At 39.7% G+C, this 25867-nt stretch overlaps 1 protein-coding gene across 3 annotated transcripts; it reads left to right on the top strand.

Annotated features, from left to right (window-relative positions):
- The first annotated feature begins 2970 nt into the window (after nucleotides 1-2970).
- EED (embryonic ectoderm development) lies at nucleotides 2971-25436 on the top strand. 3 transcript variants are annotated; one of them, XM_067568711.1, is made up of 13 exons: nucleotides 2971-3093; nucleotides 10782-10934; nucleotides 15063-15155; nucleotides 16138-16203; nucleotides 17002-17127; nucleotides 17247-17328; nucleotides 18894-18985; nucleotides 21196-21329; nucleotides 22516-22621; nucleotides 23462-23620; nucleotides 24074-24147; nucleotides 24398-24541; nucleotides 25105-25436. In XM_067568711.1, exons 1-13 carry the CDS (start codon nucleotides 2971-2973, stop codon nucleotides 25229-25231), a joined length of 1479 nt encoding a protein of 492 aa, XP_067424812.1. In that variant the 3' UTR covers nucleotides 25232-25436. The 3 variants fall into 3 exon arrangements, with proteins under 3 accessions (XP_067424812.1, XP_067424828.1, XP_067424822.1); XM_067568721.1 differs by lacking the exon at nucleotides 2971-3093 and adding an exon at nucleotides 7200-8317; XM_067568727.1 differs by lacking the exon at nucleotides 24398-24541.
- The last annotated feature ends 431 nt before the right edge of the window (nucleotides 25437-25867 follow it).

Here is a 25867-nt window from a genome sequence, read left to right as displayed (position 1 = left end):
AATCAGGGCCTGCAATACAGCTCATCTCCAGGCAACCCCATCAGTACAGCTAGCCTGCAGGAGGCTGCTTAATTGCCCCTTCACCTGATTGGCTGGAGAGGCCAGCAAAGGCTGTTGTGATTGCTCCTTTGTTAACTTGTTTTTGCTGCTCCTGCCTTGCACCCAGTCTGCCCCTGTTTGGGCAGTGTGGTAGGGTGCTTGGAGGGCTGGGCAGCCTAGCAGTTAACATACCTGACTTCTGGCCCCTTGCTGCTCTGTCAGGTGTAGAGGTGCCTGGTTCCTGACCCTCAGCTGGGAATCTTGTGACTTCCACCTGCATCTGGGCCTCAACCCTCCACCAGGTCCCAGCCCAGCACCCTGTGGGAAGCAATACTAGCAAGGGTCCTCCCTGTATAGAGCCTAAATGGCTAGTTAAAAGGTTAAAATTCTTACGTGTCATATTTGATACTAAATTACTTTGGAAAGATCATATAAATTATGTTAAAGGAAGGATAGGATTAACCTGCTTAAGTTTTGGTGGGACTAATTGAGGGTCAGATAAGAAAACACTGCTGATGGAACATTAAGCAGACTAGTTATTGACTATGGCTGCCAAGCTTTTGGGTCAGCATCAAAATCAGAATTTAAAAAGTTAGATTTAATACAAGGCCGGGCTCTATAAATTGTGTATGGTGCATTTATTACAACACCCATATAAGTGCTACAGATAGCTTCTAGTGAAATACCAGTCAGAGCCAGCCCTAGATCAAATGGGACCCCAGGGGAGGAACGTCTTGACTGGCCCCCCTCCACCAAATACACTTTCACAATTACCCACTACAACAAGGTTCACAATATCCTAGCCAGGCTCTCACTTCACTTCAGTTTGTTCTTATACCTCACTGACTGATGGGCAACGCCCTGCCCCTTATATACCTGTGAGGGCATGGCTGAAAACGTACGAGGAGATTCAAGGGAAATGTAGTTCTTAGAAAGCCTGGAAAGTTCCATGAGATTCTATAAAGATCCGGAACATTCTAGGAGGTTAGTGAAAAATGAATCCACATATGGAATACCTGAAACATTTTACTTCAAACATTCTATTTTCCCTTTTGTCACTAACAACAAAAACAGCCCCCTGAGCCTGGCACTATCCAAGCCTGGCACCACACATGGTCACCTAGGTCGCCTGCCCCTAAATCCAGCCCTGGTACCAGTTACACTACAAATTAAACTACTGGACCTAACTTTCTGGGCCAAAGTTAATGGGAACAGCAATGATCAAAGTATCAAACAAATTTATGAGGATTATTGGGAATTCAATAGGCGAACTATATAGCACATGATGTAAGAACTCCACATGCCATTTGAGTTAAAGTGTGGATGCAGGAGATGAAAGACAAGGAAAAAGCTAAATGAAGCCAAAACTTTCCGTCATGGAGAAAATTAGTTATGGATGGAAAATTGCGTATCCAAATATGCATTTAGATTTATTTCACAAATGTAAGGGTAAAAGAGAAACTAGTTATTAAAAATGAAGTATTCCAGAAGATAGATGAAAAGTGGAGGGTTTTTTTGTCAAATATATACAGATGGATCCAAAAAAGGACAAATAGGGCATGACATATTGTGTATCAAAATTGGGAATTAGTACATCTGAAAGAATATCTGACTATGTAGCTGTCATGACAGCCAAACTATTAGTGATAATGCTAGCATTAAATTGGATCGATCTGGCATGTATACCCAGCAACAGTAGTCTTGTTTTCTGATTCAATCTCAGGCTTTATGGCAATAAAGGGTCTCTCAGTATGTAGAAGTGATTGAATCAATGAAATTATATTTCTAATACCAGAGTTAGTACAGATGGGGATACATGTAGCATTAGCTTGGATTCCAGTGCATATTGAGATAACAGGGAACAAAATGTCAGACAAAGCAGCTGAAAATGCTGTGTGAAATGGAAGGATTGACATAGAAATACCCTTAAGTAAACAGGAATTCAAATGGCTAGTACAGACAAATTTAAAAGAGGAATGGCAAAAAAATTGGATTAATGAAAAAAAAGGAAGAACATTTTTTTTGAATTGTGGCATAGAGTTGATTACAATGCACTTCAGGGCTTGGATAGGACTAATGAAGTGCTTTTGTTTAGAGTACTAATAGGCCATTTTGGCAAACAAAATTCTTTTTTGAATAAAAAGGCACAAAGATGGATATGTGCACGCTGTACGATGGAAGAAATAATTGATCACCTTTTATGGGTATAAAGTTCCAGAGGGGTAGCCATGTTAGTCTGTATACAGCAAAAATGAGAGTCCTGTAGCACCTTAAAGACTAACAAATTTCTGCGGGCATAAGCTTTCATGGGCTGCAACCCACTGACGAATCTGCATCTGATGAAGTGGGTTGCAGCCCATGAAAGCTTATGCCTGCAGAAATTTGTTAGTCTTTAAGGTGCTACAGGATTCTCCTTTTTTTAAGGGGTATGTAAGGGCTTTGCTAAAGAAATTCAAACATGTTAAGGTAAAAAAAAAATTACATTATGTGATTCAGTCAAAATGTCACGGAACTGGAGGATTATTAATAAGGTGCTGATACATTATCTGAAAGACACAGGGCAGAGTGAGAGGATAGAAACCACTAAGTAGTGAGGAATTATAGTTGCTGGAGGCTATAGTCCATTCAGTGAAGTCTGCTTCCCTGTTAAAAAGAAAAAAAGCTTTGCCACTAAAGCCCAAACCCTAACAGGTATTTAGGCTCCTCCATTGAAATCAATGAAGATAGGAGACTAAGGACCCCGGGTGGACCTGAGCCTGGCTACCCCACTCTCCCTCAGTGCCAGGCTAGATTGGAGTTTTCAGCAGTGTGGCAGTTCTCGTCACTAGGCCGTCGGTCTGCTTTGCGGCGTGGGGAGGACGCTTTACGGTGGTGCGTCGGCCCGGGGGCCGGCGACCGCGCTTTACGGTTGCGTGGCAGGGGGCGGGGAAGATGTCTGAGCGGGCCGATCCCCCGGCAGCCGCGGCGGGAGCGGGGAGCGAGATGCCGGCCAAGAAGCAGAAGCTGAGCAGCGACGAGAACAGCAACCCCGGGGACCTGTCCGGGGACGAGAACGTGAGGCGGGCGCAGGGAGCGGGGACCCCTTTCTCCTGCGGGCGGGGCCCGGGGCTGGGGACTCAGAAGGGCCCAGTCTCGGGGGGGCTGGAGCTGGGGGGGGGGCAGCCTTGGGGCCTTTCCCTCCTCAAGGGGAGATCCCCACGTCTCCCCGCAGGCGGGGCCAGAGTCACCCCGTTACCGGAGCGGGGCGGGTGTCTCACCAGTGCCCTGTATCCTGGGGCCTTTCCCTGCCCCACGGGGGGCGGGTGTCCCCATGTCTCACAGCACATGGGGCTGGGGGGCGGTCCCCCCAATAGCCTGTATCCTGGGGCCTTTCCCTGCCCCACGGGGGATGCTCACTGCAAGTGGGGCTGAGACCACCCCCTTAACAGGGAAATCTCCTCAAGTAGCTGGAGATCTTTCCCTCAGCCAAAGAAGGGCCACACCATAATATACTGGTGGGCGGGGAGAGCCCCTCTAGTAGTGAGAAGGACAGGTCCTGGGGTTTGTGGTGTAGGTGGCATCCACTGTGGTGCTGAGGGAAGGAGAGGGTATGCCAGGGCTGTAGGATCAGACAGGAGGGGGATGCCCTCCTTCACCTCAAAATAGTGATGGGAAATTGCTGTCTGATGTTCCCTGCACCTTAAAATAACAAGAGGGGGCTCAGATTGGAGATATTGCCTTCCTAAATAATTAAGGAAGTTGGGGCAGGTGCCTCTAAGGCAGGGTGGGGGCGGGGATTGAGGCTGAGATTTTATCGTCTAAATTCTTATAAACAATTTCTAGTAAGACCTCTTAAAATGAAAAAATAAAACACATACTGTGTGTGTGTGTGTGCTGTGTCTGCTTTAAAATCTTGTACTGCACACAATGCAGTGTGCAAGTCTTTTCTGTTAGCCTGTTGAAGTTAAATTCTAAGGTCCCAATTCTGCAATGAGTTCTTTGTTGTTAGATTTCCGCACCTCCGTGTAGCCCATTGCAGGATGGGGGCTTAGTCTCCTATAAAGGTGAAGTCCTAATTTATTGTAATGCATATAAAATATTTATATAGTGATTTAAGTACCAGCCATTACAATCTACGGGCATGCTCATGCAGTTTAAACACTGAAATGATAGATGCAACACTAAAAAGTCTGTGTGTAACCCCGGTCGCTTCTGATTTATCCCTCTTTCTCTGCATGTCATGTCAAAACAGCAATTAAAACAATAAGCCAGACTAAGGCCTTGTCAGCATCAGCACTTATGCCAGCAAAACTTTTGTTGCTCAGAGGCATGAAAAAAGACGAAACCCACTCCCCTACATCCCCCCCCCCCCCCCCCAAGCAACTTAAGTTTTGCCAGCATAAGTGCTAGTGTGGACAGCACTATGTCATCGGAAGATGCTCTCCCACTGACATAGCTACCACAACTCGCTTAGGTGGTTTTATTATGACAGCGGGAGAGCTCTCTCGTTGACATAACGTGGCTATGCAAGCACTCTTACAGCGGCACAGCTGTGCCAGTACAGCTGTACTGCTGTAAGTTTTAAGGGTAGACTGGCCTTAAGAATATGTGGGCAGGTGGGCTTGGAGAAAGCAGGAACCAGCAGTGAAATACTTGAACGAAGGAGGGTTTGGGCATCTCTTCAAAGAGGTAGAACAAATAAGGGAAGGCAACATTTTGTGGGAGGAAAAAAGACAAAGTGAGCAGTTGGGAGAGAGGATTGGGTGTAGCACCAGAGGCAACAAGAATGTTGAAACAAGCAGGAGCAGAGCTATTCAGACCCCTGAAGGTGAAGATAAAGAGACTGAAACCTGAGCAGTTGAAGAGAATAACTACATCAAGGCCCCATCACCCACAAACTTTCCTAGCTTCCTCTTTTCATCCACTCAGATTCAAGCTCCTTATCTTCACTTTTCGGACACTTACACCATGGGTGCTCTGGGGTTGGAGCACCCACCGAAAAAAAATAGGGGGTGCTCAGCACCCAACGGGGCTGGTCTGGCCAGCGATTCGATGCCACAGATTAGTTGGCACTTAAGCAGTGTCCTTCAGAGCGGCACTTCACAGCCCATCAGCTGATGGGCTGTGAAGCCCTGCTTCGATCAGCTGAGCCTGATGGGTGATACTGGCTGGTCATCAGGGCTAGCTTCACCTCTTCCTGCCCCTGCTCTGCCTCTTCCCTCCCCATCTCCACCTCTTCCCCCAAGGTCCCTCCCCCCCGCTGACACCCACTGGTGAAAGGAGGAGTTGATGCCTATCCACCTCCTTGCGAGGTGGTAGCTAGGTCAACAGAAGAATTCTTCCATCAACCTAGTGTAGTAGACACTGCATCTTAGGGTGGCTTAATTATGTGTCTCAGGAGAGTAAATTTTTCATATCCTTGAATGATGGAGGTAGGTCAACCGAACTGTAGTGTAGGGCAGCCCTAGTCTGCGCTTAAGGGTGTGAAAAATCCATACTCCTGAGTACCAAACATAAGAACAGCCTTACTGGGTCAGACCAATGGTCCATCTAGCCCATTGACCTGTCTTCTGAGTGGCCAGTGCCAGGTGCTTCAGAGGGAATGAACACAACAGGCAATCATCAAATGATCCATCCCCTGTCATCCATTCCCAGCTTCTGGAAGAGGCTCAGGACACTCAGAGTATGGGGTTGCATTCCTGCCTGTCCTGGCTAATAGCCATTGATGGACCGATCCTCCATGAACTTATCTAGTTCTTTTTTTAACCCTGTTAGAGTTTTGGCCTTCACAACATCCCCCAGCAAGGTGTTCCACAGATTTACTGTGTTGCATGAAGAAGTACTTACTTTTGTTCATTTTAAATGTGCTGCCTATTAATTTCATTGGGTGACCCCTACTTCTTGTGTTGTTTACTCCTTCACATTTCCTTATTCACTTTCTCCACACCAGTCGTGATTTTATAGACCACTATCATATCCTCCCTTAGTCATCTCTTTTCCAAGCTGAAAAGTCCCAGTCTTTTAAATCTCTTTTCATATGGAAGCTGTTCCATACCCTTACTCATTTTTGTTGCCTTTCTCTGTACTGTAGCTATGCTGTCTGGAAGATTAACGGAAGAATCACTCGAGGAGGTGGAGTTCCTACAGCAATGGAAAACCCCTTTCTGTCACCGTAGTCTGTGACTACGCTATAAGGTTACAGCAGCATAGCAACGGGAGCATAACTATGCTGCTATAGCATAGACATGGCCACAGCTTCCTCCCTTTCTGCCCCAAACCCACTTTATTTGACCTTTTAGTGTTTCTTTCCCCAAAGCCTATCTGCCCACACATTCTTAGTATGATTTAATGTTTTAACTTTTTTTATTTCTAGAGTCAAAAGTTGCAGTATCTGTGAAATTAACTCCCACTGATTCCAGATAAAAGCTATATGGTTACAGGATGATCTCTCTGAGTGGAGCAGAGGCTGATAGCATCAAAAAGCAGGCAGACAAAACTGACCTGTAAAGGTGTGCTTAGAGCCAGTGCACTGCAGCACAGTATCTGTATCTAACTACTTTGCAGGGAGTACTCTTGCCTGAGCAAAGATTGCAGGATTTGGTCTTTGTATTGTAAACTTAGTGTGTGTGTTGGGGGGGAAGACTTTGTCTTCTGTGTTTGTGAAGAGCCAGGTATACTATTGGAACTACATAAATCAATGAGAATACTAGCTTCACATGAGATTATCTACATTGTCTTAACTCAGGTACAGTATTTTTGTTTGCTATTGTACTTTGGCTCTGAGTGCACCTGTGTGTCAGTTTTGCTTGCTTGCTTTCAAATGTTACCAGCATTATTGCATATTACCGAAAACATTTTGTACCTGTGGAACGTATGCTTTACAGCTCATAAAGTCTGTTAAAATTTTAACGCTTGTCTTTGTGGTATGGATGGGAAGGGGGAAAAAAAGAAACTCCAGTTAGAATGTGTTTTTCCAATTATAAGGAGTATATCATCTTGTGTAGGAAGCAGTTTATTGAAACTCTTAGATTTCAGTAAAGTTGTGTGTTTACTGGATTTTGTTTAATTGAACTCCTAAATAGCAGAACCTTGCTAATCTACGTAATGTGTAACACAAATAAGTGTTCTCCAACTCGAGGACATTCTAACACACAATACCAAAGTAATAAATTACTGAACATACGTACAATACACCGTGTTTAAAGCATCATAAGTGCTTTAACCAAACTACAGTTATGCAAGTAATTGAACAATATACATTTTATGGTGCACTGTACTTGATTTTTAATCAATCACTTGTTTAATTTGGGAAATTCAGTAATTTCTCACAGGCTTCTCAAATATTAATGCTAATGATTGAGTTTGTGATTTATTTGTTATCACTGAATAGACAGCACTTTACTCACAGCATACATTTAGGATTATTAGTTTACAGTATAGTAGCATTAGCTTTGTGCGGTAGCTGCTGTTCTTACTGAATGTCATTGATGGTGACAATTTGTGGGCCAGGCAGTGCTATAAATCAGACTTTAAATATTCTGCAAAGAGACATTTGAATTTCTTGGAAACTTGATATTTCATCTATTGCTATTTTTACTGCTATTTTTATTGCCTAGGGGCCCCATTCATGGATCAGGGCCTCATTGTGTTAGATCCTGTATATGAATTCCAGGGCTGTTTTGTAGTCCTCTGTGTCTGTCCCATTTTAAAAAAAATCTCTCCTGAATGGCTCCCTATTCTTATTTTTCAGTGCCCTTTACAGCCCTGCCCCATTTTACTCATCTGTTCTTGTCCATTCTCATTAAACCTCACCGTTTCTGCTGATGACCACTTCAGCCTCATGTTTGTGCTTCTCACAAGTATCTTTGTACTTTCTCCATGCTGCTGTTAATGCATGAAATACCTTCCCTGAAATACCATAAGGTTGTTCTCTTCTCCTCCCAATCTGTCCTCAAGACTTCTGCTGGGACACCTTCAAGAGATATGCAAAGTAATGGTGGCTACTGGGGGGCAATCCCTACTCCATCTTTCAAACCTTGCAAATGATTTGGTGCCATCAGGTGATGCATATAGCCCAGTAACCCCATGAATTTACTGCCATTGTCCTTGCTCTCTCTCTTTCTATTATTTGTCACACTTGTCATGTCTTGTGTTCAACTAGGCTAAGTTTTTCAGGGCATGGACTATGTGTTTTTGTATGTTTAGATAGTGCCTGGGACACTGATGCTGACAGAAACCCATGGACGCTACTATAGTACTTAATGGAATTAAGCGTGGCCATTCCAGGGAACTGGCAAGTGTGTGTTGTATTTTGATTGTCTTTCTGTTGCATACACCACATAGTTTAGTGGTTAGTTTAGCATAGTGCTGTGGTGTCAGCTGCAGGTCGAGGAATAATCTGAGGAGTTGGGCTGTCTGGCTTACTGAAGAATAGACTTATCATGGAGGAGAGGGGAGACCAATTTATCTAAACAGCAAGAGTTCTGTGTCACCTTAAAGTCTAAGGGCTGGTTCACACTGACCAAGTGATTCGGCGGCAGTCGACGGGAGTTACACAAAGGATGCAGAGTAGTTTGCGTAACTGACGTCGACTGCTCAGCTTCCCTTCTGCGCGCTGTTCTCACTGTGCTGAGCCTGTTCCAGTCAACTCAGCGCTACGCTACTTGAGGGGGTGGACTTACTCAGTCGACTTTCAGGATCGATTGAGCGGTCAATCAATCAGGAAGATCGATCTGGCAGCGGCGATTTTGCCGCCGTCAGTGTAAACGTAGCCTAACAAATTTATTTGGGCATAAGCTTTCGTGGGCAGACACCCACTTCGTCAGATGCATGATCCGCATGCACTTCATGCATCCGACGAAGTGGGTTTCTGCCTACAAAAGCTTATGCCCAAATAAATTTGTTAGTCTTTAAGGTGCCACAGAATTTGCACTGTTTTGCTAAAAGCAGACTAACACAGCTATCCCTCTGGAACTCACTTTATCTAAGAATCACAAAAGAAACTTGTTTCAGGAACCTACACTTGAAAATTGTACTGACGTAGCTCTGCCAGGTAGATTGTGATTATGTAATACTGCATAAACTATACTGGAATAAGCACTTTTATACCTATATAACTATGTCCACACCATACTGACAAAATCCTCCTAATGGAGACATCAAGGCCTAAGTCTTTTGACAGACTCACTGAAGCTCATGAGGAAGGACTGTCAATGAGCTAAGTAACATTTCCTTAAGTTTAGTGGGGATGGGAAGAGAGGCAGAATTAAAGAACACAAACTTCCTATGTCTCAGAGCAGGTGGGGGCACTGAGCCTTCCCCTGGGAAGCTGTTCTTCAGTGACGGATATTGCAACCACATGCAGTTTTTTTTGGAGACCATGTTAAATTTGTTAATGTTCTGTGTATCTGCTGGGCCAGAGACATGGGGGGAGGGTTACCATAATTCCTCTAGGAACTAAAAATGGGGGAGGGGGTGATGACTGTAGTCCCAGGGTTTGTAAACCATTCCAGAAGGATACCACTCCATGGGTTGGTTTGTATATACAAATGGGTATCAGAAACCCAAGGAAACAAAGAAAGGGCTTTTGGTATAAAAGGCTGAGTAACTTAATGTGGGTTGGGGGGAGGGGAGGGAGACTTCTTTCCATCTCAACAAATGGACCTGATCTTTGGTCCAAGAGGGGCCCCCAAAACTGCTACAGGTTGGTAAACTCCCAGTCAGAAGGCAGTGGGACATAGGTCCCTGCCCAGGTGAAGGTCTCAGGCCTGTAGTCTAAGTGGGCCTTCCAGGGTCAGGGAGGTGGAGGTGCAGTTACCCTGAAACTGCTTCATTTTAGGGGAAAACATGGGGGAGATGGTTCCCTCTGGCTTGGATGATTTGCTTATAACCTGATTTTCAGAGGTACTGAGCTGCTGCAGCTCTTCAGTGGGAGCTGTAGTTGGTTAGTACCTTGGGAAAATCAGGCCATTACCTTTTCTGTTTTTTGTTTCCTTTTAGCTCCACAACACCTCTGAAGTAGCTTAATCCTTTACTGTTTTATACTGTTTTATTCCTGAATATTTATTGACATCATACAGAAGACAACACTCCTAGGAAAGCTACATTCCTAATAAGAGTTAATTTCTAATAATTCTTTGCACTCAAATATTCTTTTCATTATAAATATCTCAGTGGCCTTTACAAACAATGTTTATTCCTGTAAAATGCCTGTGAGATAGATAAGTACCATCCCTATTTTTAAGAGCACTTTCCTGCTCTGAAAGGTCTAGTTTCTATTTTTTATCTAATGAAATAGGTACACCAATGTGATGAAATGAGAAATTGAGTGTCAGATAGCAAGTTTGTTGGTAAGAGTAGGAGGCTAAGCAATGAAAATGTACACCTGCTTCTGGAGTCCTTCTAGAGTCTTGCAGCTGTCTGCTCTCTTCTTGACATACCCCTGAATCAAAAAAATTGAAGGACAAAAGTTTCTGTCTTTAGAAAGATGACAAGTAACATAATATTTCCTGAAAAAGGAAGGCTTTACTACAGAACTGCACACAGCTGTCTGACCTTTTAATATCTCTATAGAGGAATGCTATTTTTATTTAGAAATCTATAAACATTTTTTTTTCTCCCCTTGTGAACATTTTTTTTAAAGTCTGTGCGGAGAGTATTCCTATGGGGAAAAAATATAAAAGCAGCTAGTTTTCCAGTATTTTGGGTTTCTGAAGTTAAGTGCTGATATCTAGTTACAATCTATCTATTTTGTATATTTTCAGGATGATGCTGTTAGTATAGAAAGTGGTACTAACACTGAACGCCCTGACACCCCAACAAACACTCCCAATGCACCAGGAAGGAAAAGTTGGGGAAAAGGAAAATGGAAATCCAAGAAGTGCAAATACTCCTTTAAATGTGTAAATAGTCTCAAGGTAAGGCTCAAATAGGTGAGGTTGAAAACTAGACACTACCAGTGGTGACCACTTTGATTTAGAGACACTATCAAGATAGAAGTCATAACTTAAAACTTGACTGTTCTAAAGCAGCTTTGCAATGTTTTATCTGAGCATTCACTTCGGACAAGTACCTTTATTTTTTTGTTGGATGACTAAAATATCATCTAGTTTTCTCTTAATCACTGAAAAGGGGGACTGAGTAGATTTTCATGACAATTTTGCAAGGCTGTATTAACATTATTAAATAGAGAACATTGTGTATCTCATTTACGCTTCTCTTTGCTGCTTGCTTTTTGCACTTCAGTCAGCATGGCCAGTGAACAAGACAAGTCAATTCCACTTTGATACTTTGCATTAGCTCCTCGGTTTCCCAGTCTTGCCTAGGAATCTCTACATCGTAAAATCTATAAATGTGATGTTCTTTTGGGGTTTTGTAAAACTTCTTACTACTTTTCCTCTAAACTACTATACAGAGTTTCTTTTAGTTGTCAGATCTCAAATATTTAACCAGATTGGATTGCTTTTTAGAATTTTTTTTTTTCAGATTAAGGGTTTTTCTTTTTCTTAGTCTTTAAAAAAAAAAAAAAAAATCTGAAGATTTCCAGTGTTGGAGAAGGAAGGGAAATTTTTATACGCTTTCCATCCAGGGTAGCTGTTGTTCCACCACTGTTAATTGGTCCCATAGATGATGTATTTTTGTGGCTTGAAGTTAGGGTCCAAAAATGGCTTTTTCTCTACACCCATACATTTAAATTTAACAGCTCCTGGATTTTGTTCACTATATTTTTGACATCAGACTTCTTCTATCTGCAGACATAAATGTCTTTAAAACAGTTACTGCCTTGTAGTCTCTTAAATTCACTGTGGTCCTGATCCAAATCCCGCTGAAGTCAATTGAAAGATTCCCACTGACATCAGTGGGCTATGGATCAGGCCTTAAGAACAGTTGTCGGTGTAAGCAGAGACAAAACATAGGAAAGTGTAATAAAAATGACCTAACGGTTTCAAGTTCTACATTTACAATCTTTCTCCTCCTATTTCCCCTTGCACTCCACAATATAGCTTTTTATAATGATCAGGCCATAGTGCCATCAAGTCTCATACCTCACTTTGCTCATGCTTCAGAGAAAAGTGATCCTCTTTCTCCTTTTCTCTGTCCTTCCAAACAAATTATGCAATGTTGGGTAGATACTGTAGTGATGAACACCACAGAAATAACCATAATTAAATGCTGTATATGCAATGGAGAAGTCATTCATGATCCCTTGGGAAACAGCTTATGCCATGTGGTATGAAACATATTTTACCCATCTTTGACCCATACAAAAGTGTAACATGACTACACTTGAGTGAAAAATCACAAGAATAGCTTAAAGGAATGGAATTTCACATTATCCTGTAGAGACGTGTGGAGCAAGATATTTCTACTTTCCTAGTCTTGCTTTCTGTTACACTTCATGGTTTCCTTGAGGGCAAATGTGTAAAAATAGTAAAGGTATCTATTACTCACTGCTATAAATGTTAAACACTGTTATGACTGAGTCTGAAAACCCATCACTCTAAAAATATTCTTTAAGCACTTGTGTAGGAGCTACCTTAGGTGTAGTTAAATGCCAAGAAAACAAAAGTATACCTTTCCAAATAAAGCAAATCTGTATTTCCTGTTTTTGAGATATATATACATATGTGTGTGTGTGTGTAATGTTTTTACAAAATAGCTGTCAAAGTCCTTAAAAATGAAGTAAAATATCTTTTTTGGGAATACCTGTTTCGAGAGCTCAAGTCAGTAACTGAATAGATGTAAAGGTTAAGTAGTGATTGTGTGTGTGTGCTGGGATGATTTACAGCATATAGATATTCTGAGGAGCAGTAGGTTTTTCTGAGGAAACAGTAGTTTCTTGATATAAATTGTCTAAGGTGTTTTGACACATTGCCTTTTAAAACAAAATACTATCTTTATTTACCTTCCAAGACCTCAGCTGAAAGTAGTATGTTTTTCCTTGTAAGAGTTAATATATTGCTGGTACATTTCTGCTTTTCCTGAACTCGGATTTGGACAGGTAGGTAAAGGAGGGGCTAATTTTAAATGGATTATTTTTAAACCAAATATATTGTCACGATTACAGGGTTAGCTGCCCCCTCTGTCCTCTTCTGGTGTCTGCGTGACCTGAGTACTTCTGGTCTTGTGCCTTTAGTTCTTACCTGCTTCAGAGTGGTATTTTGCAATTCTCCCACTCTTTCATGAGGATAAGGACCAAACTGCCCTGTGTATGCCATCTATTTCTCACCATGCAGCACCAACTGAGATTTGGGCACCTATTTCCTCTTCATGGCAATCTGTGACTGGTGATATCAACCAACCACCTTCTTAAAAAGGAAGTATTTTCTATAGCGGTTGGAACAAAGATTAGAAAGAAAAAACTGATTTTAAAACAACCAGCGTTTATGCCTGTCTCTTACCTAAAGTACGACCATCCCCTAATGGTGACCTAGGCAGAATTAACATCTTCAGACATCCTGGTGAGTTCCTGTGGAGATTTTTGACTGTTTTTCTGTTCCCCAGGTTGCTCCCACCCAAGAGAGTGTCCTTTTAACACTTTTATTGGACCAACTTGACATGCTTTCAAGCTACAAAAACTCTTCAGGACCTGAAGAAGAGCTCTGTGTAGGTCGAAAGCTTCTCTTTCACCAACAGAAGTTGGTCCAATAAAAGATATTATCTCACCCACATTGTCTCATATCCTGGGACCACCATGGCTACAACAAAGCTGCAAACAACTTTTAAACCATGTCAGCTTTCTTTGTTCTCCTGGAGGAGTTTATTTCAAGTGTTGGAGGTCTTTGGTCCTCCTTTGCTCACTCCCCCCACTGGTCAAACCAGTTCCTTAGTGGCATGACTGGAGTTGTCAGTCCTAATTTTTCTGGCCTTGTCCCTTAACAGCTTTCATTTAAAGGTCATTAGATGACCATCATGAGACATCTCTTGTCTGCCTGGGCTGTTCCAGATGGTCCCTTAACACCATGACAGTGGCAGACCAAAATACAGTGTTAATTATTAAAGCGCACCCCCATGTTTGTCACATTTAGTAAGATACATGTAGAATTAGAGACATATCTTAAAGGATTATTTTAATATTACTTCTATTGTAACTTTCATTTGAAGATTTTAATGCACTTTGTAAGTGCTAACATCACAGGCAGGTTGTGACCTAGGTTAGTATTGAAGCCATTTGTGGCACGGCTTAACTAAGGGCTAGTCTACACTTAAAATTTACAGCGGCACAGCTGTATCAGTACAGCTGTGCTGCTGTAAAAGCACTTGTGTAGCCATGTTATGTCGACAGGAGGGAGCTCTCCCGCTGACATAACAAAACTACCTAAACAAGCAGCGGTAGCTACGCTGGCAGGAGAGTGTCTCCTGCTGACAGCATTGTCTATATAAAGTGCTTATACTGACAAAAGTTTTGCCGGCGTAAGCGCTGGTGTAAGGCTTTATTTACACTAGAGTGTTATACTGCTTTAACTATACTTGTCTAGTTAAAGTGGTGTACCCCCCTTTCCCCTAATGTGGACACGGTTATTCCAATATTGATTTTTGTCTACCCCCTTAAAGAATAAGGTATGCTGATAAGGCCCCTTCTACTGATATATAACAGCATCCCAACTAGGGGTTGTATCAATATAACTATTTTGGTTAAAATATATCACAACCCTAAACAAAATAGTTATACCAGTACAAAATGTGTGTGGACCAGGCTTTAGACCCAGAGATTGCCTTGCCCAGGATCACAAAACAAGCAAGTAACCAAGCTAAAGTAGAACCAGTATGCAAGAGGGTTTTTTTTCACTTCACCTTTAAAGCCTTGAGCAGAGGAACACATTTTTAACTCCACTGAAGACAAATAAGTTAATGTGCTGTGCTGCTTCTTTTAAGAGCTAGTATATAGAGTCAGAATATATAAATGGCTATAAATGTAGTGACCTTTTATATCGGGAGAGGTTGTGCCAAAATTGGCTCCTTTTGCCACAAATCATGAGTTTCTGAGAAATAATGTCTGGTCTTTGTTCTCGCACATTTCCCTTGACCATATTTTCCCTTTACAGGAAGACCACAGTCAGCCATTGTTTGGAGTCCAGTTTAACTGGCACAGTAAGGAAGGAGATCCATTAGTTTTTGCCACTGTAGGCAGCAACAGAGTGAGTAAAATGCTCAGTTTTTGTCTAATCATGTTGCTCCTACACGTAATTCTGTATCTGTATGCCGGTTTCTTCCTTCTCCAATCCAATTACTGGTGTTCTGTATTTAAAATACTGTGGTGGTGGTGGTGTGTTTTTGTATTACATTTTTCAAGGATTGAAAATGCCTGCAATTGTAAGATGGATGAATGCAATAGATTGCAATGTGATGGCACACTTCAGCTGTTTGAGAATAAGGCTCATATTTTACTAAAATCCCTTCAGTCATGTAAAGGTTGGAAAATGTATGAAAGGGAGAAACTAAGATTCTTTTTAGGTATAGTGTCCTCAGCTAGAACATGTTTAAAGGGCTAAGTGATGTATAACAGGATGAAAGAAGTATCTTTATTGGTATCAGTGTTAGAAGTACTGATAGTGAGTAAAGATTAGTGGCCTATATGACATGAGTCGATGGATTCTTGGTGAACAGACATCCCCTTAATAGTAGCCTTAAGAAATAATTAGTTAACGGAGAGCATTCAGAACAACCCATGCAGTACCTGTTTTGTGAGTAAATAAGAGACCTTCATTTTTCCAAGGCTGTCAGTGCACCAGTTATCTAACGAATATAAACGAATAAATAACAAGGGTCATGATTCCATGCAAAGAAATTAAACCCAACAATAGAATGGCTCATCAGTATCTAATAGAAGTAACAAATCAGGTTAGAGCTAGTTGTATTAATTCCAGGGTATGATATAGCCTGTCAGCAGCCTTTATCCCAGGGAAGTACCATCAAGAGGAATGCTTAAATAAATATTTAGTCTGATAAGACACATGTGAATGCTCTTGCATTGAACCACTTCCATGTGCAGCAAAGGAACAGACAGTAGATGGGACAAGTAGTAAAAGAATATCACATCCTTCAGTTTTCACAACTGAATGTGAAAATCACATGCTATATTGCATGAAAGCAATAATCCATTAAACTTTTTTTTTCCAGGTTACTTTATATGAGTGTCATTCCCAAGGAGAAATCCGTTTATTGCAGTCTTATGTGGATGCTGATGTATCCTTTTAAAGCAGTTTGTCATAAAATGGTATTTTAGTAGGGCTAACATGAGCAACATTTATTTACTCCCTCTTGATGTAACACAATTGAATTGTTGCCTGTGATAAAATACTGTAAACACCTGTTAAGGAACAGTCTTCCCTTCAGATCCAAACCCTGCTTGTATCCCAGAAATTTTAGGATCACGTTTCTAATATTACAAATGCAAAATAATAAAACATGTTATACAAAATATTGTTAAATTGATTCTACATAATCTTACGCCTCCCAAGGCTAATAGTTGTATAATGTTTCATGTTTGTAGCTTCTAGTCTTCCAGCAACCCTATGTAATAGGCGGTATACCTATTTTAGTGTTGAGAGAGTTAAGACAGTTGGTATCGGAGCCAGGGTCACAAGTGGGAATGGAAATGGGAAATTCTGGCTCCCAGTCCTGAACTTAGTCCCCTTATATGGCTAATAAATTATATTCTCACCTTCATTTTAGTCCCACCATTTGAGTCCTTTTGAAAGAGAAGAAAGGAGCTGGTGCCTGATAGGTCAAGAGAACATTTCAGGTGTATGGTGCAGCATGAGGAAGTGGCAAAAAGAGCAGCAAGGAGAGAAGCATGCACAGGGGAAAGGGTGGAGTTGTGGAGGGCTTAGAAATCAGAATAAATATTAATCTGTTTATCTCTGGTCATATACTAGTGGGCTCTCTTACAACAACTGGTCTTCTAAACAAATGTATGAATTCCTTAATCTCTTAAAGGAAACTCTAAGCTGCTTCTGTAGTCCTTAACTTGTCACCTATTAGGCAGATGAAAACTTCTATACTTGTGCATGGACCTATGATAGCAATACAAGTCATCCTCTTCTGGCTGTGGCTGGGTCAAGGGGTATTATTAGGATAATTAATCCCATTACAATGCAGTGCATAAAGGTGAGTGGTCACAGCTGTGAACTGTGGATTGCAGTTCTCTAAAATAACCTACAACATATCTATTCTAACTATATCAGTGTGAAGGGGGGAAATAATTAGATCTTCGAAATCTGTTCTAGCACTATGTGGGCCATGGAAATGCAATCAATGAACTGAAATTTCACCCAAGGGATCCAAATCTCCTCTTGTCTGTAAGCAAAGGTATGAAAGTTGGCTTCTTATTTTTTGTTTAGGAACCATCTACTTGGTTTGGGTTTTTTTTAATACCATGTACATGGTCTTGGGTGTGAATGAGACTAGCTAAAACCCATCAGAACACAAAAATTGATGAGTAACACTTTAAGCATTGATATGGACAAAGTGGGTGAGATAATATCTTTTATTGGACCAACTTTTGTTGGTGGAAGAGACAAGCTTTTGAGCTTCAAAGAGCTCTTCTTCAGGTCTGCAAAATGTAACCAGAATGTTACACTTAGGATTCTGGGTTAGCTGTGACGCTGGTTACCTTCTCAGAATCTGAAGAGGAGCTCTGTGAAGCTGAAAAGCTTGTCTCTTCCACCAACAGAAGTTGGTCCAGTAAAAGATATTATCTTACCCACCTTGTCTCTCTCATATCCAGAGACCAACATGTCTACAATACTGTATATTTTAACCATTGAAACTCTAAAACAAATCTTATGTTAATTTGGATTTATATGTATTTGATTAAACCCACTGCCTGTATTAGATGTAACTGCATCCTTTGATGCCAAGAGACTTCAGACAATGTCTCTAGAAAGAAAGAACATCCATCGTAGGTGTGACAGTTGTGCAAACCATTGGGCATTGATGGAGCTTTGTGATTATCATTTAAATTTTTTTTATATGCTCAGTTGTCCTGCCACCTAGTGGTGTTGGTTACATATTGCACACTACTTTCAGTGTGGAAAAAAATCCTTAGCCTGGTTCTCCTGTCACTTACGTGCGTATAAATTAGGAGGATGTGAAAGGAGAGTTGGTTCTTATGGTCTTGAGTAGACTATCCAACCAATCATAGCATCTTAAACTTGAGTAACATAAAGCAAGATTGTGTCTTCACAAGAGTGAAGTTTTGCAAGTGCGAGTTAAAAACTTATTCTGTTCTAAATGCAGAACTCCCTACAATAGAACAGTGGATGAGACTTAACAAGAACAAGAGTCAAGAAACTGAAAGTGATTCCTGCAGCTTTGTGTATAGTATAGTGGAGCTATAGGAACCATAACTTTTTGAGCTTCTTGACTCTGGTGTATTTATAATTAAATAGTTTGAAACTTTAAAGCCATGGAAATCATTTTTGGCTTATCAAAGCACAAAATAATAGTTCAATACTTTATGAAGAGTGAAAAACACCTTTTTTTCTGCATACTTGGATAATTCAAATTGCTAAAGGGATTTTTACCACACTTTCTAAAATATAAAATCATCATTGAGCTGAGAATGAATGAGACATTAACTTTTGGATGAAATGTATTTTTTCCTTCCCCTCTCCCCAGAAAACGACTTAAGGTCTGAAAATAGGCTATGTAGCAATTCATCCTTAGAATAAAACTTTCTCAACCATACCTAGAGTGGTGTTGCAATGATTCAGCTGAATACTTTTTTTCTTGTAGTAATGGAAGAACATACCTTATGCATTATAAATGCTACCATGGGATTACTGTTTTTGAAAGTAGTGGCTAAATTAACTTTATTCAGGTACAAATGGATGACAAAGATTAACCTGTCAGTGTCTGTGTTTTAATTCTAGATCATGCCCTGAGACTGTGGAACATCCAAACTGACACATTGGTTGCAATATTTGGAGGAGTAGAAGGACACAGGGATGAGGTTTTAAGTGCAGTAAGTGGAAAACTATAGAGCAGTGACCGTCAGCCTTATGTAAAGGAATCCCAATATAGGTCTGTCTTTGAGTCATGTTTATGCTTAAATATTGTGCCTATTAAATCCAAAGTGCATGAATTGAACACTTTAGTCTAATATAATTTTAAGATTACACAACGTCAACACTAAAATACTTGCCAACCCATATAAACTGCCTCACTCAAACTTTAGAAAAGCTGTATATTTTGCAACATGTCCTGAAGGCAAACTAACTAGATCTCTGTAGGACTAAAGAGTGGTGCTGGAGGGAAATGGGAAGGAATTCATCAAAGCCTTCATTAGGAACACCTTGTTCTAATGAATGCCTCTAGGGACTGCAAAAATCCCAGTTGACTTACCCTGTGATGAGTTCTCTCAGTTGAAGAGAGACTGATTAATTGCTACACTAATATTTAAAAGGTCTAATTTTAGTAGGTGATTTGAATCAATCACAGTTTAAAATAGTTTTATCCTTCAGCTTTTGCATTCATGACATATTGCTTAAAGTGTGACAGATTGCATAGCTCTTCGTGGAATAAAGACATAATCCCTACCATGAGGAGCTTTCTTAAATAAATACATTTCTTCAGATTCTTAATATTTATTAAGCAATGTAACTTAAATAAATGTGTGTAGATACACAATATCTTTCTGATCAGCAAAAAACATCAAATTTAGTGTAAAGGCTACATTTAGTTACGAATCAACATGTTTTAATGGTTATAAACCAATGAAAGATCACCCTTTAGGAAAATCACTAAAAAGTACAAATGCAAAATAAGATTAAAATCAATTATTTAAATTGCTTTGATTTAAAGCAATCCTTCCTGTCTTTTTTGACACTTGTTTAGGATACTTACAGTATGGAACTCTCCTGTAGAGTCACCTCTCAAGTGATGAGTTATTGCCTCATGCCAACAAAACCTTTTTACTATTTCTGTCTTGTACTTCCGTTGTATAGAAATAATTTCTAATTACAGAAATGTTTCTTGGACACCTATATAAATTTTATATTTGAAAGATCTAACAAACTTTGCATAATCCAAGCATTGCGTAATTAGAGTTTACTTGTCTGTCTATAAAACACCTTGCAAACACATGATATTGAAAGACTTTGCACAAGTGAGCTTTAAGGATGAGTAGAACAAAAAAAACCTGGTGCTTTCTTCCACAAAAGAACACAGACACACTTACCACAATTCCTGTTTTAGCCTACAGTAGTGTACAATTAATTCAGTTCTATTTCTTCAGTAATTAAGGACTTGACACAAATTTCATGTTTGACATGGTTTACACCTAAGATAGGCTTTCAGTATTCCCCTGGACACAGATATCTTATTTAAATTCTACACATAACACAAATGAAAGCAGCAAAAAATATGGAAGGAGAGGAATGTATAAGGAAGGAAAAGGGTTACATTAATACGGGAACTAGTTACTTAAGTTTATTATGCCTGCTTATTGATAGTTCTGTGTACAAATATTCAAATTTGATTTGCATGTAACAAATACCTAGCTAGAATAGTTGTACTAGAAACAATTAATCATTTGACCTTGGTCTTTCTTCCCATAGAAACATCAGTATTGCCATATCAAATCAATCCGTGGTTCTTCTAGCCACTTCTATGTTTCTGATATTGGCCAATACCAGATACTTCAGAAGACGGTGCAAGAAACCACATAGTGGACAATTAGGGAATAACCTGGCCATAGAAAAACATTTTCCTAACCCCTGCCAGTTGCTGGCTTATGCCTCGAAGTCTAAAGGTTTATAGCACTCTTACGATTATTTTTGTTCTGTATATTGTAATGATGGATGGTCCTCGTTTATATGCCCAATCCTTTTCTAAATTCTTTTCTAAATGCAGTCTTTGCCTCAATTAAACCATACAATGAGTTCCGCAGGTTCTGTGTTGGGGAAAACACTAGTCTTCAATTCATTATCTTTCAGCTTCATCGAATGTTTCCTTGTTTTTGCATTCAAGACAGCAAAATAGGCATGAAGCAGGCTTAAGTTATATTTAATACTTTTTCCATTTTGAAATATGCTTATTTAGCTTGCTCTTTAGACTCAAAATACTGACTTGATGATATTATGCATGCAGTGTAAATAAAGATGACAGTAAAATCAGTGAGTTAGTATGCTGAAATTTAATGTTGGGGGCTTAAAGCGGACTCTCCTTGTGTAGGATTATGACCTTCTTGGTGAGAAAATAATGTCATGTGGTATGGATCACTCTCTAAAACTCTGGAGAATCAATTCAAAGAGAATGATGAATGCCATCAAGGAGTCTTATGAGTACAATCCAAATAAAACCAACAGGTAAACACAATCTTGATCTTTACTCTTGGGTATGTCTACTAAATATGAATCTTCTCACCAAGGGCCCCAGTCAATTCCCACTGGAATATGGGAGTTTTTTCCATTGACTTGGGAGTTGTGGGGCCCTGAATTGCTCTGGAAGAGGGCTTGTCTTACTGATATCTGGTGGCAATAGTATTCTGTTTAATTACAGGTTCTGTCACTTATTTAAATAGTCTGACTTCTTCCATTTATACTTCACTAGAAGGTTTTCTAAATTGGTATTTTAATCAGTTCTAATTTCTGAAGCATATATATTAAAACCTAGCAGCATTTCCTCTCCCCTCAACGTTTATAGTACACATACACATCAGACAAATACACATCAGAATGATTGACTAGATTGTAGTAAATAGTTACTTAAATTCTAAAAGTGAAAATAATATAAGATTAATTTATACCAGTTATTGTAATCAGTAATTTATTTGGGGCATATAGGGCAAAAATGCTTACACAGTTGGACTGTCACTTGAAATTTTCAATCTTCCTGTGATCTAATCTCTCAGAAATATGTTGATTTGAAAAGATAGTTAGCTTTCAATTACACTACTAGCAAAATTTGTCCTTAATATTAAGGGAAACCAATTCATGTAATTACCTATTTGTACCAGTCCTAAAGTTGAGTGGTCTTCAATTTGTTAAGTAAAATGTGAAGGATCTAAAACATAGTCCCATCATAAAATGTGTTTAGTAACCATAGAAGTGTGCCTGCCTCTGAATGCTACCAAATTTTAAATGGCACTTCAGATAAAACAAGATCTTTAGTGTGTTCTTACATATATCTTGTCAAAACATTTTAGATTTTGCTTGAAGTGTGTTTGGGGGTTGAAGTAACTTTTGGATTCCTTCTATTTTAACACTGTTTGAAATGTTTGACAAAGGAGATTGCTGAATTCCTTCAGAGGCTTACACATTCTGTCCAGTGCCTCCAACCCTTCCTCCCCACACACATGTTGGAACCTCAACTAATTCACTGATAGTCATGCAGTATGAACATTACAGATACGTTTCTGAAATCTATGCCTGAAATTATTATTAGCAGAAAAAAGTCTACTGACAGTTATAACATTTTACACTGTTTTAAATCATTTTTTAAAGTGCCTCTTTTTATCCTTTTTGATCTGACTCATCAATTTTCCCTTCACAGGCCTTTTATTTCTCAGAAAATTCACTTTCCTGACTTTTCCACCAGAGATATACATAGGAACTATGTTGACTGTGTACGATGGTTAGGAGATCTAATACTTTCCAAGGTAAGGTTCTCCTGTTCAGCCATATTGTTCAAGGTTATTTGCTTACCTTCAGGGACTTATACAATAGTTTTTGGGGAAGTGAAGTAGAACAGGGTGTGTCTTTCTGCTACTTTGATGTATTACCTAGAAAATTAACTTGTGCCATGGAGGGTGATTTTTCTGAATAGATTGTGAGTTTAACTAATTGAGTTTGGGTATATAAGCACCTTGTATTAAAAATCTATAGAAATTCTTCTAGCAATCATAGCTCGAGTAAAATATATCAAAACTGAAAAGCCAGGATTTGGGAAGAATGTTCATTAGGGAAAAAGCAAGACTGTTCATTGCTGGGAGTTCAAAGAGATCTTGCAACAAAAAGGAGAAATGAAATAGGTGCACTTAAATTGCAAAGTCTGAATCATGGAATGACTTTGATTTGTGTTGCAACATTGGTAATGTTTGCTCTGCAAATGTTGGGCTAAGGCCCTGTCTGTTCTGAGATTTGAAAACAACTTAGTTCATTTCTAGCAAGAAACATGTTCAGAATGCTGCTAAAATTCTTCATACTTGTGTATAGATAGAACTAAAGCTCCATTTTGTGTTTGAATTGTCCGAGTGCACTTCACTCTCACCCCTAAAAAGGGTGTCCTTTTGCAGTTGAAGGTCACTGGACTGCATGGTACAATGTAGATAAAGAACTAAGATTTCAAGTGACAGCCTCGATTTTTTTTTTCTTTATGTATTTGAGGGTAGTGGTAGAAGGAGAAGTTTCGATAAAATTAATCGTTGAAAAAAGCAGGGGTGGTGTTTATGGTTTTTTGTTTTTTTTACAGTAAGTGATTTTTCTTACTCTTCCCACAGTCTTGTGAAAATGCTATTGTGTGCTGGAAACCTGGCAAAATGGAGGATGATATAGATAAAATCAAGCCCAGTGAGTCAAATGTGACTATACTAGGGCGATTTGATTACAGTCAGTGCGATATCTGGTATATGAGGTTTTCAATGGACTTCTGGCAAAAGGTAAGAGTGAACTTTTAACATTTCGCTGTATTTGAAGGAGATCCCAGTTTAGGGAACCGTAACTCTTGCCCAGTTACATATTTAGATGCTGTAGCGCTATATGAAGAAAAGTTTTCAGTTCGCATGAGCTGATGTGATGGAAGGCAAGTTGGTCTGGAGCAAGGAGCTTAGTACTGGGAGACAGGAACACCAGATTTTAATCTTGGCTCTCCATTGGGAGCCTTGGGGGAAAAATTACTCAATCTTTTATCTCCATTTTATTGATGAGGAAACTGAGGCAAATACATAAGACACATGGGTGTTGTGAGGATAAGTGGTTTTACAATGATTTTGAATATGTAAAGTCTGTGTATATATACGTTAACTGTTTTCAGTCCTGTAGGCTTTATGAAATCTGACTTGTTTTCTTTGATACTTTAAAATTCAGTATCTATATTCTTTCTTGTTTCAAAGATGCTTGCATTGGGCAATCAAGTTGGCAAACTTTATGTTTGGGATTTGGAAATAGAAGATCCTCATAAGGCCAAGTGAGTATTTATAAGTTTCTAAACTCCCCTATATTCCTCTGTGATATTGAGACTTGGAGGGGGCACTGTCCTTCTTTACACAACTCATACCCTGGAATGGTGGTAGGGCACTTTCCTTCTTACTTTACCTATAACACAAACTCATGAGCGGTGATAACCACACCGTCAGTTCTAACTTGTACAGTAAATAAGCATTTTGAGCCTTTAAAGTTAACGTCATTATTTGTATTATTTATTATTTGTATTACAGTAGCGCCCAGAGGCCCCAGTCGGGTTGGGGCCGCATTGTGCTGGGCACTGTACGTAGATACAGTAAAAGAAAGTCCGTGCCTCGAAGAGCTTACAAAATAATTAGGAGGAAAGTTTACAGAGTAATTAAGAGGAGACTTACCAGGTGGGTGTGGAACACAATGGAGGCGGGGAGGGGAAAGGACTAGGGTAATAGTAGTAGAAATACAATTATATAGGCTAGCTACATAATATTTGGAGGGGCTTGTAGTATGACTTTCCAGTTGACCACCTGTGCCTGGCCAGGTGACCTATTGAAGAGTTGTATATGAAGTCTTCCTGGAAATCTTGCTATCTTTCATCACCCAATTACAATACTGTATTCCTAACTAAAAATTAACGCTTATGTTTATTACAATAGCCTAACTATGATGATCCACTTTCAGCTAGAACTTTTATGAAAATTGACTTTGGGTGGAGGAAGAAATTGCAATGAAAGAGAACTAATTTCCTGTGGGTTCAAAAGGCTAGAACGGAGTACAGAATATACTCAAAAGGAGTACAGAATATACACTAAGGGCCCAGCCTTGCCAACCTTTCCTTTATGAGTGGGGTTCCCCTGGTGTCAGTAAGATAACGTGTTAAAGTCCTGATCCAGCAAGCCCTTATTCGTAAGTGTAATAATAAATACAGACTTAACATTGCAACTAAATTATTTGTTTTTTATAGATGTACAACACTTACTCATCCTAAATGTGCTGCTGCCATTCGACAAACCAGTTTTAGCAGGGATAGCAGTATCCTTATAGCTGTTTGTGATGATGCCAGTATCTGGCGCTGGGACCGACAACGATAAGTTACTTTTTAAAATTAAAAGTAGAAAATACATTGTTGGTTTACAGTGTAACCTGTTAACTAGCTTGTACTGTAGTTGCATTCAGAATAGCTTTTTCCAGTGTTCAGTTAGCCGGAGCTGAACTTAGTGATGTTTACATTCTTTGTACTGTTGTCCTGCTCAAACTCAGCTGCTTTCATTAATAAAAAATATTTTTATAAAGCTTTATGCATTGTCCACTTCAATTATTTACCTGAAATGAATTTCACAATTTAACGGTGACCTGCGATGTTGTTTTACATTATGTATAGCTGGTACATACCAAAAGCATGTTAGCATTGTGTTAGGAATTGTGTACACATGAGATTGCAGTCTTGAGTGTGTTTTATAATTAAAAAACAGAACAGTGTAGCTACAGAAATATTTCTTAGGGTTCACAATAATTTTAATTACATTCCTCTGTATAACAAGTTCCTTAAAGTATAATATAAGAAAATGTGGCTGTGCTAAAAATATTTTGCACCTATTCCTTTCTCTGTGTTACTTTCACCATAGGTTATTAAAACGGAAAGAATTTTAAAAACCAGATGTACTGAATTTCACCACATATACTATTTTGCCATTTATGCTATTTGTTTTCTTTTTGCATTTTAATTC

Source organism: Emydura macquarii, unplaced genomic scaffold (assembly GCF_026122565.2).
Source record: "Emydura macquarii macquarii isolate MOO-44397 ecotype Brisbane River unplaced genomic scaffold, CSIRO-AGI_Emac_v2 contig_318, whole genome shotgun sequence".
NCBI classification, from domain to species: Eukaryota; Metazoa; Chordata; order Testudines; family Chelidae; genus Emydura; species Emydura macquarii.
This window is presented reverse-complemented; position numbering and strand designations above follow the sequence as displayed.